Genomic DNA, 16,608 nt, shown 5'->3' with positions numbered 1-16,608 from the left:
CATCCATCAGTGCTTCATGATAGGAAAGTTTTGTTGTAGGGTTATATTTAATTCAAGACCTGACTCATGAGAATGACACCCAAGTGAAGACCTGGCAGAACAACATCATAAGGAAAAAAAAAAAAAAAAAAAAAAAAAGAAAAATAAGAAAAGATATACACTGATTAACATTGGTATGTGTTTTTGCATGCATATGTATATTGAGGGAGTACAACATGAGGCAGGTAACGTGGGGAAGCAGGAAAAAAAGAAAAACAGATTATACTAAAATATAAATTTCATGATAATTTATATAAAGCTGTATATATGCATGTGTGTATATATCTGAAAAAGGAAATTAGAAAATATATAAATCTTCACTAACTGGAAAGGATGTCCATATATATTACTGAGTGATAAAAGCAAATTGCAGGGTTGATTTTATTTTGTTAAACACAAACCCACAAATATCAGCCTATAAATAAGAGTATATGCTTGCCTAATTCTGAGCAAGGATTTCTATGCCTGGGTATTGACATAGGGACCTCAAGTGAGGATGGAACAAGGAAGGTGAAAGGTTAAGATGGAAGCTGCGGAGAGGTTTAACTTTTATGTATTTATATATATATACATATAATACAAAGATATATATATCAATATATGTAATACAAAATGTGTTATTTTATGTGTTGCAATGGACAATTGTCTATAATGTATCAGTGCTCTATTGCCACAATAATCTCACATAACAAACCATCCTAAAAACTTGGTGGGCTTAACAAAACAAGCCTTTCTTGTTTTGTTTTGTTTTTTGTTATTTCTTTGAGGTGGAGTCTCACTCTGTCATGCAGGCTGGAGTGCAGTGGTACGATCTCAGCTCACTGTAACCTCTGCCTCCCAGGTTCAAGTGATTCTCCTGCCTCAGCCTCCTGAGTAGCTGGGACTACAGGCATGCACCGCCATGCCCAGCTAATTTTTGTATTTTTAATAGAGATGGGTTTTCACCATGTTGGTCAGGCTGGTCTCGAACTCCTGACCTTAAGTGATCCGCCTGCCTCGGCCTCCCAAAGTGCTGGGACTACAGGCATGAGCCACCACACCCAGCCAAAACAAACCTTTAACAGGTGGCTGAAGCAAGGAAGGAGATGGTGCCTGCCACCGTGAGGAATCATTAGTGAATCATTAGTTACAGAAGTTTACAGCTCTCAAAACACTCCTTGGTAGTCTTTCACTGTTCTCACTTCTTTGATGTAAATGTCTATCTATGCATCTGTCTCTACCACTAGCCCATGAGTTTTTGAGTGCTGTGATCATGTCTCATTTATCTTGATAACCTCAATGTTTAGCATAGTTCCTGGAACACAGAAGGTGCTAATAAATGACTGAAGAATAAATTGAGAAATAAACCAAAAAGCCCTTTATTTAGATCATGAGTCTGTGGGTCAGTGATTTAGGCTAGGCACAGCTGGGTGGTTCTTCTGGTCTTGGCTGAGCCTCTCTCACACATGCCTGGAGGGCAGCTGTTGGCTGGCCTTAGTTGGGGTGATTGGGGCAACGACCATGCTCCAGCAGGCCAGCCTGGGTATATGCTGTCATGATGATGGGAAAGGTGCAGTAGAGGGCAGGCCCAATCATGTGAGAGCTTTAATGTTTTCTTACAATCTACTTGGACAAAGCAAGGAGATTTGCTTGGTCAACCAAATGTCCAAGGCCAGCCATCGGGTAAGAGGGTAATGTAAAATTACATGACAAACAGGGCATTGATAAAATGCAGGTAAAAAATGGGATCTATTTTTTTACAGTCTTACCATATGTAGTATGAAAAGTGTTGAAGAAAGAGGACTTTTTCCCTCCATTTACCAAAGAATAGTTACTTGCCTGGTGCCATGTAGTATTCAATGGCAAAGTTAATTATATCTGGGTTCCTAACATATTTTACTTAATAGCATGTAAAGCAAAAGATTAATTTGGAAATTTGCAAAGTGTTTGAAACGTGGCATTTATACTTACAATTTGATTGATTGAGGGGAGGGTTAGAGATACTGGGGCAGCCACTGCAGCCCTAGCTCATTGGTGGTGGTTCTCAAAATCATAGATATTTGAGTTCCCCAGAAACTCTGCAGAATTCTGGAGGGAAAATGACAATAGGCTGGGGCTGAGGGTTGCTTGCTAGGTGGCGTTCTTTTCAGCCTAGCCCAGCCAGGGGCGAGGAGCCAGTGAATCCTTTGTCTCAGTGGGGTCACTTACAGAAGTGTTTATTAGGGAAGCTCAAAAGTGGAAAAAAGATATTGAGGGGAAGGGAAGAATTACGATAATTGTCCTTTTGGCTTTCTTAAAAGAGTAACTGAGGCCAGGCGCGGTGGCTTACGCCTGTAATCCCAGCACTTTGGGAGGCTGGGGTGGGGGGGCCAGATCACCTGAGGTCGGGAGTTCGAGATCAGCCTGACCAACATGGAGAAACCCCATCTCTACTAAAAATACAAAATTAGCCAGGCGTGGTGGTGCATTCCTGTAATCCCAGCTACTCGGGAGGCTGAGGCAGGAGAATCACTTGAACCCGGGAGGCAGAGGTTGCAGTGAGCCGAGATTGTGCCATTGCACTCCAGCCTGGGCAACAAGAGCAAAACTCCGTCTCAAAAAAAAAAAAAAATAACAATAACTGAGTAATGATGGATGATTTGATTTTGTGTAATCTTGTTTTGTGTTTCCCATGCTGCATGAGACCATTAGTAATTGATAGGCTATGTCACTAAGTAAGTGAAAAAGAGTAAACCATGGAAAGTTAAAGGGGTCCACGAGAGACCTTGGCTCGCCTAGAGATGAAAGCCACTGTGGGCTCTCTGCCCATTCATTTAGCAGATTTGCAGCTAATAATTTTGCAATAGTCTGGAGATTGGAGTGGGAGAATGCTCAGGTGTGTGATTGATTTTCTTCATTTTAGCTCCTTGTTAATGGAGTAAAATATTAGGCAGTCAAGGTAACAACAAGGATGACCAGCATCTGTTGTACAGAAACCTTTCTCATCAAGCACAAGAAATACAACCTTCTCCTCCTGGGGGTGTGGAACATGATGTCCATGAAACATGCCAGAGCTCAGTGGCTTCTCCCTAGGAGCAGCTTCTAAAGCAGGCTTTATGAGGTCAGAACTGAACCTCATGTGCATGCAATGCTATCTCCACGTAAAAGAACCCCAAGGTTTTGTGAGAGTACATGCTGCCAGCCATTCACCAACGTTTGGCCAGTCTTGTTTAGAGACTCAGAAAGCTTATCTCAGCTGAGCCTCAGAACCACATCAGAAGTGTCCAAACCTGGTCTGGCATATAATTAGTTACCTATGCCATTGTTCCTTCGTGCTTCTTCCTTGCTAAGACAACCGAGATTATGTTTATGGAAACAATATGCCTATCCCCAAGGGATGAATCTTTTTTTTTTTTTTTTTTTTTTTGAGACAAAGTCTTCCTCTGTTGCCCAGGCTAGAGTACAGTGGTGTGATCTTGACTCACTGCCACTGCAACCTCCGCCTTCTGGTTTCAAGCGAGTCTCCTGTCTCAGCCTCCCAAGTAGCTGGGATTACAGATGCATGCCACTATGCCTGACTAATTTTTGTATTTTTAGTAGAGAGGGGTTTCACCATGTCGGCTAGGCTGGTCTCAAACTCCTAACCTCAGGTGATCTGCCCACCTCAGTGTCCCAAAGTGCTGGAATTACAGGCGTGAGCCACTGTGTCCGGCCCCAAGGGATGAATCTTGACTGAACTAGGCTCACATAGCACCCCTAACCCCCTTGGCCAGCTGTCTATGGCCCAGGCTCCTTTGCAGCCCTGTCCTAGCTCTGCCCAGGGAGACATCAGGAAATGTTGTCTGGAGAGCTTAGAAAGATGCCTCCTGAATAAAAGATCAAACCCTTATAAGGTGAAAGCCTTTGATTCTTTCTTCTTGTTTGGGAGTTGGTGTGAGGATGTGCAAGCTGGAGCTGCAGCAGCCATTCTGCAACCACAGGGAAACAAGCATAAGAAATCCATCACATACAAGATAGGGGCATGGAAGGATGAGAAGAGCTTGGGTTCTCTGTACACTGAAAACTAGAAAACATTGTTGAAAGAAATTGTAGCATGCACAAATAAGTAGAACGATATCCTATGTTCATAGATTGGAATAATTCATATTATTGAAATGTCCATACTGCCCAAAGCAATCTATAGGTTTAATAGAATTCCTATCAAAATTCCAACAGTGAGTTGGGTGCAGTGTCTTGAACCTGTAATCCAAGCTATTTGGGAGTCTTAGGCAGGAGAATTGCTTGAGCCCAGGGGTTCCAGACCAGCCTAGGCAAGATAGCAAGACCCCCAACTCTAAAAAAATATTCAAAATTATCCAAGCATAATAGTGCATGCCTGTTGTCCCAGCCCCTCTGAAGGCTGAGGTAGAAGGATCACTTGAGCCCAGGTGTTTCAGGCTACAGTGAGCTATGATTGTGCTGCTGTACTCCAGCCTTGATGATGGAGTGATACTCTCTCTAAACAAACAAAAATTCCAATGGCACTTTTCACAGAAAAAAAAATTCCTAAAATTTGTATGGAACCACAAAAGACCCCAGATAGCTAAAGCAATTTTGAGGAAGAAGAAAAAAAGCCAGAGGCATCACACTTTCTGATTTAAGCTATATTACAAAGCTATTATAATCAAAACCACATGGTCCTGGCATAAAAACAGGCTGACCAATGGAATAGAACAAAGAGCCCAGAAATAAACCCATGCCTTCGTAATCAACTAATTTTGCACCAAAGTGCCAAAAATACACAATGGGAAAAGGATAGTCTCTTTGATAGAAAAACTGGGAAAACTGGATATTCACATTAAAAAATTAAACTGAACGCTTATCTTGCACCATACATAAAAATCAAAACCCCTAGAGGAAAACATATGGCGAAAGCTCCTTGACATTGGTCTCAGCAGTGATATTTTGGAGCCAAAACCTCAGGCAACAAAAGCAAAAATAAACAAGCAGGAATGATATCAAATAAAAAGTTTCTGCACATCAAAGGAAACAACAAAATGAAAAGGCAACCTACAGAATGGAAGGAAATATGTTTTAGCAATATATCTGATAAGGAGTTAGATAAGGAGTTAAAATCCAATAGATATAAGAAACCCATACAACTCAATATATAATATATAAGGAACCCATACAACTCAATATATAATATATAAGGAACCCATACAACTCAATATATAATATATAAGGAACCCATACAACTCAATATATAATACATAAGGAACCCATACAACTCAATAGCCCTGTTAAAAAAAAAAAAAAAAAAATGGGGCTGGGCATGGTGGCTCATGCCTGTAATCCCAGCACTTTGGGAGGCCCAGGTGGGCAGATCACCTGAGGTCAGAAGTTCAAGACCAGCCTGGCCAACATGGCAAAACCCTGTCTCTACTAAAAATACAAAAATTAGCCAGGCCTGGTGGCGTGCGCCTGTAATCCCAGCTACCCGGGAGGCTGAGGAAGGAGAATTGCTGGAACCCAGGAGGCAGAGGCTGCAGTGAACCGAGATCGCACCACTGCACTCCAGCCTGGGTGACGGAACGAGACTCCATCTTAAAAAAAAAAAAAAAGCAGGGGTGGGGCAGGTGGCAAAGGTCCTCAATAAACATTTCTCCAAAGGATAAATGGCCAACAGGCTTATGAAAGGTGCTCAACATCACCAATCATCAGGGAAATGCAAATCCAAACCACAATGAGATATCACATCACACCTGTTAGGATGACTATTATAAAAAAGTCAAAAGTCAAAAGAATTGGCAAAGATGTGGAAAAAAGAGAACCTTGTATATTGTAGTAGGAATGTAAATTGGTACAGCCAGTATGGAAAACAGTATGGATGCTCCTCAAAAAACTCAAAATAGAACTACCATATGATCTAGGAATCCCACTGCTGAGTATATATTCAAAGGAAAGGAAATCACTATCTTGAAGAGATATCTGCACTCATGTTTATTGCAGCACTATTCACAATATCCAAGATTTGGAAGCAACGTAAGTGTCCATCAGCAGACGAATATGTGTATGTGTGTGTGTGTGTGTGTGTGTATAGATATGTATGTGTATATATATGTGCATATATATATATATGTATAGTGGAATAGTATTCAGCCTTTAATAAGAGCTCAATAATATTGCCACTTGCAACAAGATGGATGAACCTCGAGACTATTATGCTAAGTAAGCCAGTCACAGAAAGACACTGCACGATCTCACTTATATGTAGAACCTTTTTTTTTTTTTTTGAGACGGAGCCTCACTCTGTCGCCCAGGCTGGAGTGCAGTGGCATGATCTCGGCTCACTGCAACCTCTGCCTCCCAAGTTCAAGCAATTCTCCTGCCTCAGCCTCCCGAGTAGCTGGGATTACAGGTGCCCACCACGCCCGGCTAATTTTTGTATTTTTAGTACAGATGGGGTTTCACCATGTTAGCTAGGCTGGTCTCGACCTCCTGATGTCAGGTAGTCCGACTTCCTCGGCCTCCCGAAGTGCTGGGATTACAGGCGTGAGCCACTGCACCCAGCCTATATGTAGAATCTTTTTTTTTTTTTTTTTTAAAGTTGAACTCGCCGGGCACGGTGACTCACGCCTGTAATCCCAGCACTTTGGGAGGCTGAGGCGGGCAGATCACAAAGTCAGGAGATCTTGACCATCCTGGCTAACATGGTGAAACCCCGTCTCTACTAAAAATACAAAAAATTAGCCGGGCGCGGTGGCTGGAGCCTATAGTCCCAGCTACTCGGGAGACCAAGGCAGGAGAATGGCGTGAACCCGGAAGGTGGAGTTTGTAGTGAGCCCAGATCTGGCCACTGCACTCCAGCCTGGGCGACAGAGCGAGACTCCGTCTCAAAAAAAAAAAAAAAAAAAAGTTGAACTCATAGTAATAGGAGAGTAGAATGATAGTTACCAGGGGTTGCGGGGGTGGGTGGTGAGGGAGAAGAGGAGATATTGGTCAAAGGGTACAAATCTTCAGTTATAAAATGAATACATGCTGGAGACCTAATGTATTAGGTCTGTGACTAATAATGGTTGATAATAACCACCAGAGTGACTAATAGTGGTCAATAACAACATATTGTATGCTTACATTTGCTAAGAGAGGAAATCTCAAGTATTCTCATTACTACCAAACAAAAAAGATAATTATATGATGTGATCGATATGTTAATTACCTTGATTGTGGTAATCATTTCACAATGTATACATATATCAAAACATTACAGTTTATGTCTTAAATATATACAATTTTATTTGTCAGTCATACCTCAGCTATGTAGGGGCGTAAAAAGAGCCTGGGTGCCACTTCTCCAGTTCTGGAATCACCTACCTCTAGTCTTTTTTATTTTATTTTATTTTATTTTATTTTTTAATTTAAGACAGTGCCGTGATCTGTTGCCCAGGCTGGAGTGCAGTGGCTCGATCATAGCTCACTGCAGCCTCAAACTCCTTGTCTCAAGTAGTTCTCCCACTTGAACCTCCAGAGCAGCTGACACTATAGGTGCAAGCCACCACACCCAGCTAATTTTTGTATTTTTAGTAGAGATAAGATTTACCATGTTGGCCAAGCTGGCCTCTAACTCCTGATCTCAAGTTATCCACCCACCTCGGCCTCCCAAAGTGCTGGGATAACAGGCATGAGCCACCACACCTGGCCTGAAGTCTTCACTGCCTAAGTCACTACTAGGTATTCTGTTGTTTGCAAACAAAAGTATTTCTAACTGATATACCCTATCTCTGGTTCTTCAGCTTGGTCAGCATAGCTTCTGCTAATTCCAACACAGTAGCTTTGCAACCAGTTAACTTCATCTGCAAAATAGGGATAAAAATAACTACTTTACCTTGAGCAAAATTTCTGATTCAGTAGATCAGAGTGTGGTCAGTGGGTCAGCAGATGATTATCCTCTGGGAATTTGTTAGAAATGTACGTTTTTGAACACCCCAGACATACTAAATTAGAAATTTCATGGGCGGAGCCAGCAAGCTGGTTTTTAATAAGCCCTTCAGGTCATTATTCTGGTACATGAGAAGGTTTGAGAACCACTGATACAGAGGGTCAAGTGGAATGGTTGCATGTCAGAAACACCTGGGGAACTTAAACAGGTTCTCAAACTTCACCTGCAGAGTTCTGATTTAGCATTTCTGTGGTGCACCTATGAGTTTCTATTTCCCCAAAGATCCCCAGGTGATTCAGAGTAAAACCAGGCATGGGAAACACTGAAATGGGTATGAAAGCAGATCATGTGTGCCATGGGGCCATCACTCAAGTAAGAGGTGATGAACAGACCTGAGGGTCTCTGGGGACAGGTGAGTTGAATTCTGGCTTTTTTCAGGGGACTGACTACTTGATCTTAGTGGCCTTTTTCAGCCCTAAAATTCCAAGGTTGTTAGCTTAGGAAGGTTGAACTTGGCAGATCTCACTGGAACACATATATGGGTAAATACATAGACTCATGACCAACAAGTGGAAGAGACTGGAATTTGACTAAAGTCTTAAAAGCAGCCTTCCCACCCACCCAGTAAATCCAAAACAGGTTTTATTTTCTACTTTTACCAGGTTTATGAAACAGCAGGTTGGCACTTTGGATGTTCATTTTTAGAGTGCTAGACTATGCCTGCTTCGTGCTAGGCTTGTGTTTTGAGGGTTATTTTGTTTGGGAAATATTATTTTTAAATAACAAACAGGCTTAGCGTTCCCATCGTCATAGAGAATTTTGCCTTCTAAAATGTGCTGCTTGTTATGGATTAAAACCTCCAGCTGAAGCCACCTGCTCATTGTCCATCTAAATATGATTTTATCTTCTTTTCCTCCCTCAACTTTGCCCTTGTACCGTTGAGGCCAATCGTTTCTTACCCTCTCCCACCTCTCCTTTCCAGGAAAGTGCTGCCACTTTTTCAGGGAATCTGCTCCTTCACTCAACCCCTGCTGAGTGAATGAATGAATCCCTGGAGCTGCTTAAACAACCATAAGCACCTCGTTGATCATTTTGAAAGATACCAAGATGCTAATTTATTATTTTGAAACAAATAAAGGGGAGAAAGTTAAGCATTTTCCTTCTTTCCTTATATAAACCTTACCTTAGGCTAATCAAATAACTGAGGAGGGAAAGTCTGTCTGAATAGAAACTGACCAATGAAAAAAGGGACAATAAAATTAAAATATCACCATTTCCCAAACCTTAATGAATTAATTGATCTAGGAAGCAATTATCAATGGCTGTTAGTATCATAAAAAGAGGGACGAGAAGACAGTATGTGTCTCCTATTGAAGTTATGGTACCACCTATGAAATCTTGCAAAAAAAATTGAACCTGAATCTGATTAAAGTCTATAAACTAATTAAAATTTATAGGAAATATAGGGGACAGAGGAACATGTTAGAAAACTGCTAAGGAGGCCAGGCGCAGTGGCTCATACCTGTAATCCCAGCACTTTGGGAGGCCGAGGCGGGCAGATCACCTGAGGTAGGGAGTTCGAGACTAGCCTGGCCAACATGGAGAAACCCCATCTCTACTACAAATACAAAATTAGCCGGGTGTTGTGGCGCCTGCCTGTAATCCCAGCTACTCGGGAGGCTGAGGCAGAAGAATAACTTGAACCTGGGAGGTGGAGGTTGCAGTGAGCTGAGATCACACCATTGCACTCCAGCCTGGGCAACAAGAGCGAAACTTTGTCTCAAAAGAAAAGAAAAGAAAAGAAAAGAAAACTGCTAAGGAAATACAATCACCATAATCCAGTCTGTGGGAAACATTATGAGACAAATGACCCAGTTTTTCCAATTAATTGCAAGGGAAAAAATGAGGTAGAGGAAGGGGAAACCTGTAGATTTAATAGACCCAAGAGTCATATTAATCATAATGTGTGGCCGGTTTGGCTCCTGATTCAGTAAACCTTAAAAAAAATATACAGGACAAATGGGGGAAATGTGAACAATGTCTGGATATTTAATGATATAAAGAAAATACTGGCCAGGCATGGTGACTCACTCCGGTAATCCTAGCACTTTGGGAGGCCAAGGCGGGAAGATTGCTTGAGACCAGCCTGGGCAACATACTGAGACCACCTCTCTACAAAAAATACAAAAATTAGCCGGGTGTGGTGGCTTGTGCTTTTCAGCTACTCGTGGGGGGATCACTTTTAGCCCAGGAGTTCGAGGCTGTAGTGAGTTACCATTGTACCACTGTACTCCAGTCTGGGCAGCAGAGTGAGACCCTGTCTCAAAAAAAAAAAAAAAAAAAAAAAAAAAAAAAAAAAATGCCGGGTGCAGTGGCTCACGCCTGTAATTCCAGCACTTTCGGAGGCCAAGGTGGTTGGATCACTTGAGGTTAGGAGTTTAAGACCAGCCTGGCCAACTTGGCGAAACCCCGTCTCTGCTAATAATATAAAAAAAATTAGCTGGGCATGGCAGCACACGCCTGTAATCACAGCTACTTGGGAAGCTGAGGCACAAGAATTGCTTGACCCAGGAGGTAGGGGTTGCAGTGAGCTGAGATTGTGCCAGCGCACTCCAGCCTGGGTGACAGAGTGAAACTGTGTCTCAAAAAAAAAAAAGAAAAGAGAAAAGAAAAGATTGTTGACTTGGGGATGATGATAGTTTTGTGATTACTTCTTTTAAAAGGAATCCTTCTCCTCGTTACCCTTAGAACTACATATTGCAATACAGGTGAATGAAATGGCATCTAGGATTTATTCCAAAGCAGTCCTGAGCAATGGAGACAGGCAGGAATACAGAAAAAAGACTGCCTGTGACCTGATAACATTGACGTTGGGTGGTGGGGAACTAGAGGTCCATGATACAATTCTCTACAATTGTATATATTTGAAATTTTCCTTCCTAAAAAGTTACATTTATTTATTTATTTATTTATTTATTTATTTATTTATTTATTGAGACGGAGTCTCGCTCAGTCGCCCGGGCTGGAGTGCAGTGGCGCGATCTGGGCTCACTGCAAGCTCCGCCTCCCGGGTTTTTGCAGTTCTCCTGCCTCAGCCTTCCGAGTAGCTGGGACTACAGGCACTCGCCACCACGCCCGGCTGATTTTTTGTGTTTTAAGTAGAGACAGGGTTTCACCGTGTTAGCCAGGATGGTCTTGGTCTCCAGACCTCGTGATCCGCCTGCCTTGGCCTCCCAAAGTGCTAGGATTACAGGAGTGAGCAACCGCGCCCGGCCAAAAGTTAAATTAAAAAAAAAATTTTCAAAATCTGCATTTCTTTTTTGTATGTTTTATATTGGCTATATTAATGTGGTAATTAATGTTTATTATTTATAAATAAAGATTTGTGAATTTTTACTTGTTCTTCACTACTAGAAATGTGCAAAAAGTTTGGAGTTTTGTATTTTTTAAATTTGCTTGCCCAGAGAGACAGGAAGGTCCATGAAAGTAATGACCTTCCCATTATATTCCCCACAGGGCTAATACCTTGTGTAGCATGTAAAATACTAATTTGGGGCCGGGCATGGTGGCTCACGCCTGTAATCCCAGCACTTTGTGAGGCTGAGGTGGGTGGATTACCTGAGGTCAGGAGTTCGAGACCAGCCTGGCCAACGTGGTGAAACCTAAAAATACAAAAATTAGCTGGGCATGGTGGCAGGCACCTGTAATCCCAGATACTTGGGAGGCTGAGGCAGGAGAATTGCATGAACCCGGGAGGCGGAGGTTGCAGGGAGCTGAGATCACACCACTGCTCACTGCTCTCCAGCCTGGGTAACAAGAGCGAAACTCTGTCTCAAAAACAAAACAAAACAAAACAAAAAAGCCTCATTTGGGAATACAGCTTATTGTTAAAACACCATTCTGGAAAGAGGGATTGCTCACCTGGCTTCCCATTTATGGATATCTCAATCCTGACTTCATTGTCAGTTGAGTTTAGACACTCTATGTGATCAGTCTTAGTACTCAGAAGACTTTATTAACTTGAGGTTTTATAAAGAGAACATAAAAAGATTGAGACTGATTAAATCTATGTTCTGGAATTTTATAAGACTTAGTATAAAATGGATATGAAGTCCCAGATACTATAGAAGACAGTTCTGTTTTTCATGCTTAGACCCTCCTTACTAAGAAATACTAAGGGAAAGTGAAGCTCTAAGTAAGATGTGGTTGCAAAACATCTGTCCATTTCTCCTTGGTGTTGGCTCTGAGCCTTTGTCCCTTGCTTCTACTGCTCCACAAACATCTGGTGTGGATATGGTTGATGGCTTCCTCCTTGGAGGCCCTTCTGCTTTTAGAGAGCTCTCTATCTCTGTTAATTCCAATTGCTCTAAGTTCAGACTTCCGCAGGATTTCCTTAAGTTTCTTTAACTTGAGCACTCTTTTCTTAATTACACATTGCTTAAAGGAACTTCCTTGCTCCTTTAAGAACCTGGGTTCTGAGTTATTTTGTCTGTGTATCTTCTGCTGGGCTGCCCTGTCTCCCGGAAGACTTCTAGATGGTACTGTAGCACTGGTTGATAGAAAAGTATATGCTGTTTACCAGTCCAATTTTTTTTCTTTTTTCTTTTGAGACGGAATCTCCCTCTGTCGCCCAGCCTGGAGTGCAGTGGCGTGATCTCGACTCACTGCAAGCTCCGCCTCCCGGGTTCTTGCAATTCTCCTGCCTCAGCCTCTCCAGTAGCTGGGACTACAGGCATCCACTGCCACACCTGGCTAATTTTTTGTATTTTTAGTAGAGACGGGGTTTCACCGTGTTAGGCAGGATGGTCTCGATTTCCTGACCTTGTGATCACCCGCCTCAGCCTCCCAAAGTGCCGGGATTACAGACATGAGCCACCCACTGCACCTGGCCTACTCATCCAATTTTTAAGAGGAAATACTATATTCAGCCATCTAAATGTGTTGGAATATACTCAGGTTCAACAGACTATGCCCTTTTAATTTATAAAAAAAAAATTATTATGGGCAGGGCACAGTGGCTCAGCCTGTAATCCCAGCACTTTGGGAGGCCAAGGTGGGCAGATCACTTGAGGTCAGGAGTTTGAGAGCAGCCTGGCCAACATGGCAAAAACCTGTCTCTACTAAAAATACAAAAATAGCTGGGTGTGGTGGCACATGCCTGTAGTCCCAGCTACTTAGGAGGCTGAGGCATGAGAATCACTTTAACCCAGGAGGTGGAGGTTGCAGTGAGCCAAAATTGCGCCACTGCACTCCAGCCTGGGAGACAGAGCAAGACTCTGTCTCTCAGATAATGATAATAATTATTATTATTACTGGCCAGGCATAGTGGCTCATGCCTGTAATCCCAGCACTTTGGGAGGCTGAGGTGGGTTGATCACTTGAGCTCAGGAGTTTGAGACCAGCCTGGGCAATACAGCAAAACCCCGACTCTACCAAAAGTCCAAAAAATTAGCTAAGTGTAGGCCGGGCGCGGTGGCTCAAGCCTGTAATNAAAAAAAAAAAAAAAAAAAAAAAAAAAAAAAAAAAAAAAAAAAAAAAATTAGCTAAGTGTGGGAGTATGTGCCTGTAGTCCCAGCTGAGGCTGAGGTAGAGGGTCACTTGAGCCCAGGAGGTCAAGGCTGCAGTGAGCCAAGATCGCACCACTGCACTCCAGCCTCGTGACGGAGTGAGACCCTGTCTAAACATAAATAAATGAATAAATTAAGCTGGGCATGGTGGCTCACCCCTGTAATCCCAGCACTTTGGGAGGCCGAGGTGGGCGGATCACCTGAGGTCAGTAATTCGAGACCAGCCTGACCAACATGGAGAAACCCCGTTTCTACTAAAAATACAAAAAAAATTAGCTGGATGTGGTGGTGCATCCCTGTAACCTCAGTTACTTCTGGAGGCTGAGGCAGGAGAATCGCTTTAACCCAGAAGGCAAGGTTGCAGTGAGCCGATATTGCACCATTGCACTCCAGCCTGGGCGACAAGAGTGAAACTCCATCTCAAAAAAATAAATAAATAAAATAAATGATAATAATGAAATCCAACACTTATATAGTACTTACTAAGTGTCAGGCACTATGCTAGTATCTTACAGGCGTGACCTCATGTAGTTAGTTCTGTTATTATCCCTATTTTTCAGGTGGGGAAACTGAAGATGGGGGTGTAAGTAGCTCACTCCAGGTCACAGAGCTAGTAAGAGGGAGTGAGGCTCTGACTGTGGCAGCCCAGCTCCAGGGTCTATTCTTTCTACTCTCAGAATGAGCTGAGAGAAGAGAAAAGCCTGCACGAAAAGGCAGAACTACCAGAAGGGAAAGGGAAGTGGGAGAAAAAATACATGGAAAACATTTGAGATTTTTTAGACAAACCTTATTTTGAAGCTTCTCAAAGCTGCAGTATAAAGGGACACTGTTTTGGGGGGCACAGCCGTTTAGTGGGAAGAACTGTGGATAAGAAGTCAGAGAACCTGGGCACTAACCTGGCTCTTCTACCATCTCTGTGACACAAAAAAGTCATTTTGTCACTCTGGCCTTGTTTCCTCATCTAAAAAAGAGAAATTATGTTTATTATTACCCTTCCATAGGGTAATTGTAAGAATCTATTCAACATTACTTTGAAGAAAAGTGCTAGATGGAAGAAAGTTCTAAGGACTCCCATTTTTAGATGAGCTTAGGAGGACTTTGGTTTGGCATCTGAAGGTAATAAGTTCCTATTTTTGTTTTCAGGGCACTATATTTGTATGTGTCTTGTAGAACCCACGCTTGGAAATGCTGACAGCAGGCTTCAGGACAGCTGAGCCCCACTAAACACCAAGAAAACCCATGGCTCTGGCTGCATCTTTCAACATGACCAATCCACAGTAAGTACTGCTGGGATCTGCTCTCTGGATCCAGAACTGTGGCTATAAATCTCCCAGAAGATGAAGATCTTCTAATTTAGTCAACCACTATGTACATTTCCTTTAGCAGGAGGCCACAGAAAATGGAGAAACCTTTCAAAAGCAAGACTCAAGACAAGATTAGGAAGCTCTGAAGGTGAATTAACAAAATGGGAATTGCAAGGAAATTTAGAAATCTAAGAGGGTTTCTAAAACCAGGCTTTATGAAACCTGGGGCAGAATTCTTAAGGGAGAATTGCTTTCAGTTCCCAAAACCTGAGATGCCATATGAACCAACCACTTAATCTTACCAAGCACCTGCAAGGTGGTCACTTATTTTGTGTTTTGCAAGTGGTTGGTATGAATACTAAGATGAAAACAGTACTCCTTCTATTACACCACACTGTCCTGGCCTATCTAGATATGGGCCTGACTGCTCTGTCATCTGGAGTATGAATCTGTTATCTGTTGACACAGTAATGCTGTGTACAACCAACCATAGAACCTTAGCAGAATACAACAAAAAATGTTTATTGCTCACATGTTTGGGGTACTCAGCTAGACAGTTCCTCTGATCTTGGCTGGGATGGCTTTTAAATGTGGATCATAGCTGGCTGTCGGCTGATCTAGAGGAGGCTGGACTCTGCTCCACGTCTCTTATCCTCCAGTAGGCTAGGCTGCTCACCCTCTCATGGGTGATGTTGGAGGTACAAGAGCACAGGCGGAAATTCACAGAGCCTTTTCATGCCTCTGCTGGCTCTTCTACCATCTAACTCCTGTTGGCAAAAATGAGTCACATGGCTGAATGCTGAATTAAGGGTTAGGAAAATACATTCTTTCTTTTGATGGAAAGAGCTGTGAAGTTATATGCCAAAGGGCATGGGCTCAAGGAGAAGTAACGAATGGAACTATTAATCCATTTTGTCTACCCTACCATTCTTTGTATCTAAATATAGCCTATACACTGTGGGACCTTCACTTCACCAGAAGAGGCCTTGTCTCTCTGCTGAGATGACCACCACATGGCCAGAGATGGTGCCAGGCCACTGTGACCACTGATGGGAGGGGAACGTGAGACAGAAACGTTGGAAAGGCAGAAATAGTTTGTTCGCACTTCTCAGAGCCATATCCTGTTAATTTCTCTCCATGAACACCTTATTAATCAGAAAGTTCTCTGTTTAGTTCAGCGATCCATAGTTTCCTTGAGTCGTCCAGAAGAAAAGAGAGAACAAATTCAACCCAGCATCTGCTTTTTGGGAAACATCTGGGGGAGCTGGGATTCCCCCCATACACACCCACGCTTTTATATAAATTGTTGAGAAACATTGAAACCTCATATTCTATGACTTTCGTTTAAAGATCTTGAGTCATTTTGTAAATGTCACACAATGATGAGTACTATTATGTGCTTGACAAGTAGCAAAAAGCAAAGGTTTAAATAAGGCCTACAAATGAGAATCGGGCATTAGAAATTACTTGGTGGATTCAGGTGGTCTAGGCAGCCAGTCTGTGGCATTCAAATAAGAAACTCATTTTCCCTTTAATTATTGGATAATCCAAGCAAAAGAGAAGTAGGTAGATTGATCTCTGAACTTCCTGGATAACTGCAGCTGTGTTTTGCTTTTGTTTTTCTTTTGAGACAGAGTTTCACTCTTGTTGCCCAGGCTGGAGTGCAATGGCCCAATCTCAGCTCACTGCAACCTCCACCTCCTGGGTTCAAGCGATTCTCCTGCCTCAGACTCCCAATTAGCTGGGATTACAGGCGTGCGCCACCACATCCGGCTAATTTTGTGTATTTTTAGTAGAGACGGTTTCACCATGCTGCTCA

The 16,608-nt window shown here is 42.5% G+C and overlaps 1 protein-coding gene across 5 annotated transcripts in view; it reads left to right on the top strand.

Moving 5' to 3' along the window:
* The window catches only part of TMEM266 (transmembrane protein 266), a 152,813-nt gene that overhangs the window by 66,746 nt on the left and 69,459 nt on the right, over window positions 1-16,608 (top strand). For all 5 annotated transcript variants that reach the window (XM_017858023.1, XM_017858024.1, XM_017858028.1 and 2 more), the window contains one exon: window positions 14,629-14,762. In XM_017858023.1, coding sequence (XP_017713512.1) covers window positions 14,725-14,762 — 38 coding nt within the window. In that variant the 5' untranslated portion in view covers window positions 14,629-14,724. The remainder of the gene's footprint in view (window positions 1-14,628; window positions 14,763-16,608) is intronic.

The sequence above is a fragment of the Rhinopithecus bieti genome, unplaced genomic scaffold (assembly GCF_001698545.2).
Source record: "Rhinopithecus bieti isolate Rb0 unplaced genomic scaffold, ASM169854v2 scaffold_47256, whole genome shotgun sequence".
In the NCBI taxonomy this organism is placed as follows: Eukaryota; Metazoa; Chordata; class Mammalia; order Primates; family Cercopithecidae; genus Rhinopithecus; species Rhinopithecus bieti.
The sequence above is the reverse complement of the archived record's forward strand: the minus strand, read 5'-3'. Positions and strand labels throughout refer to the sequence as shown.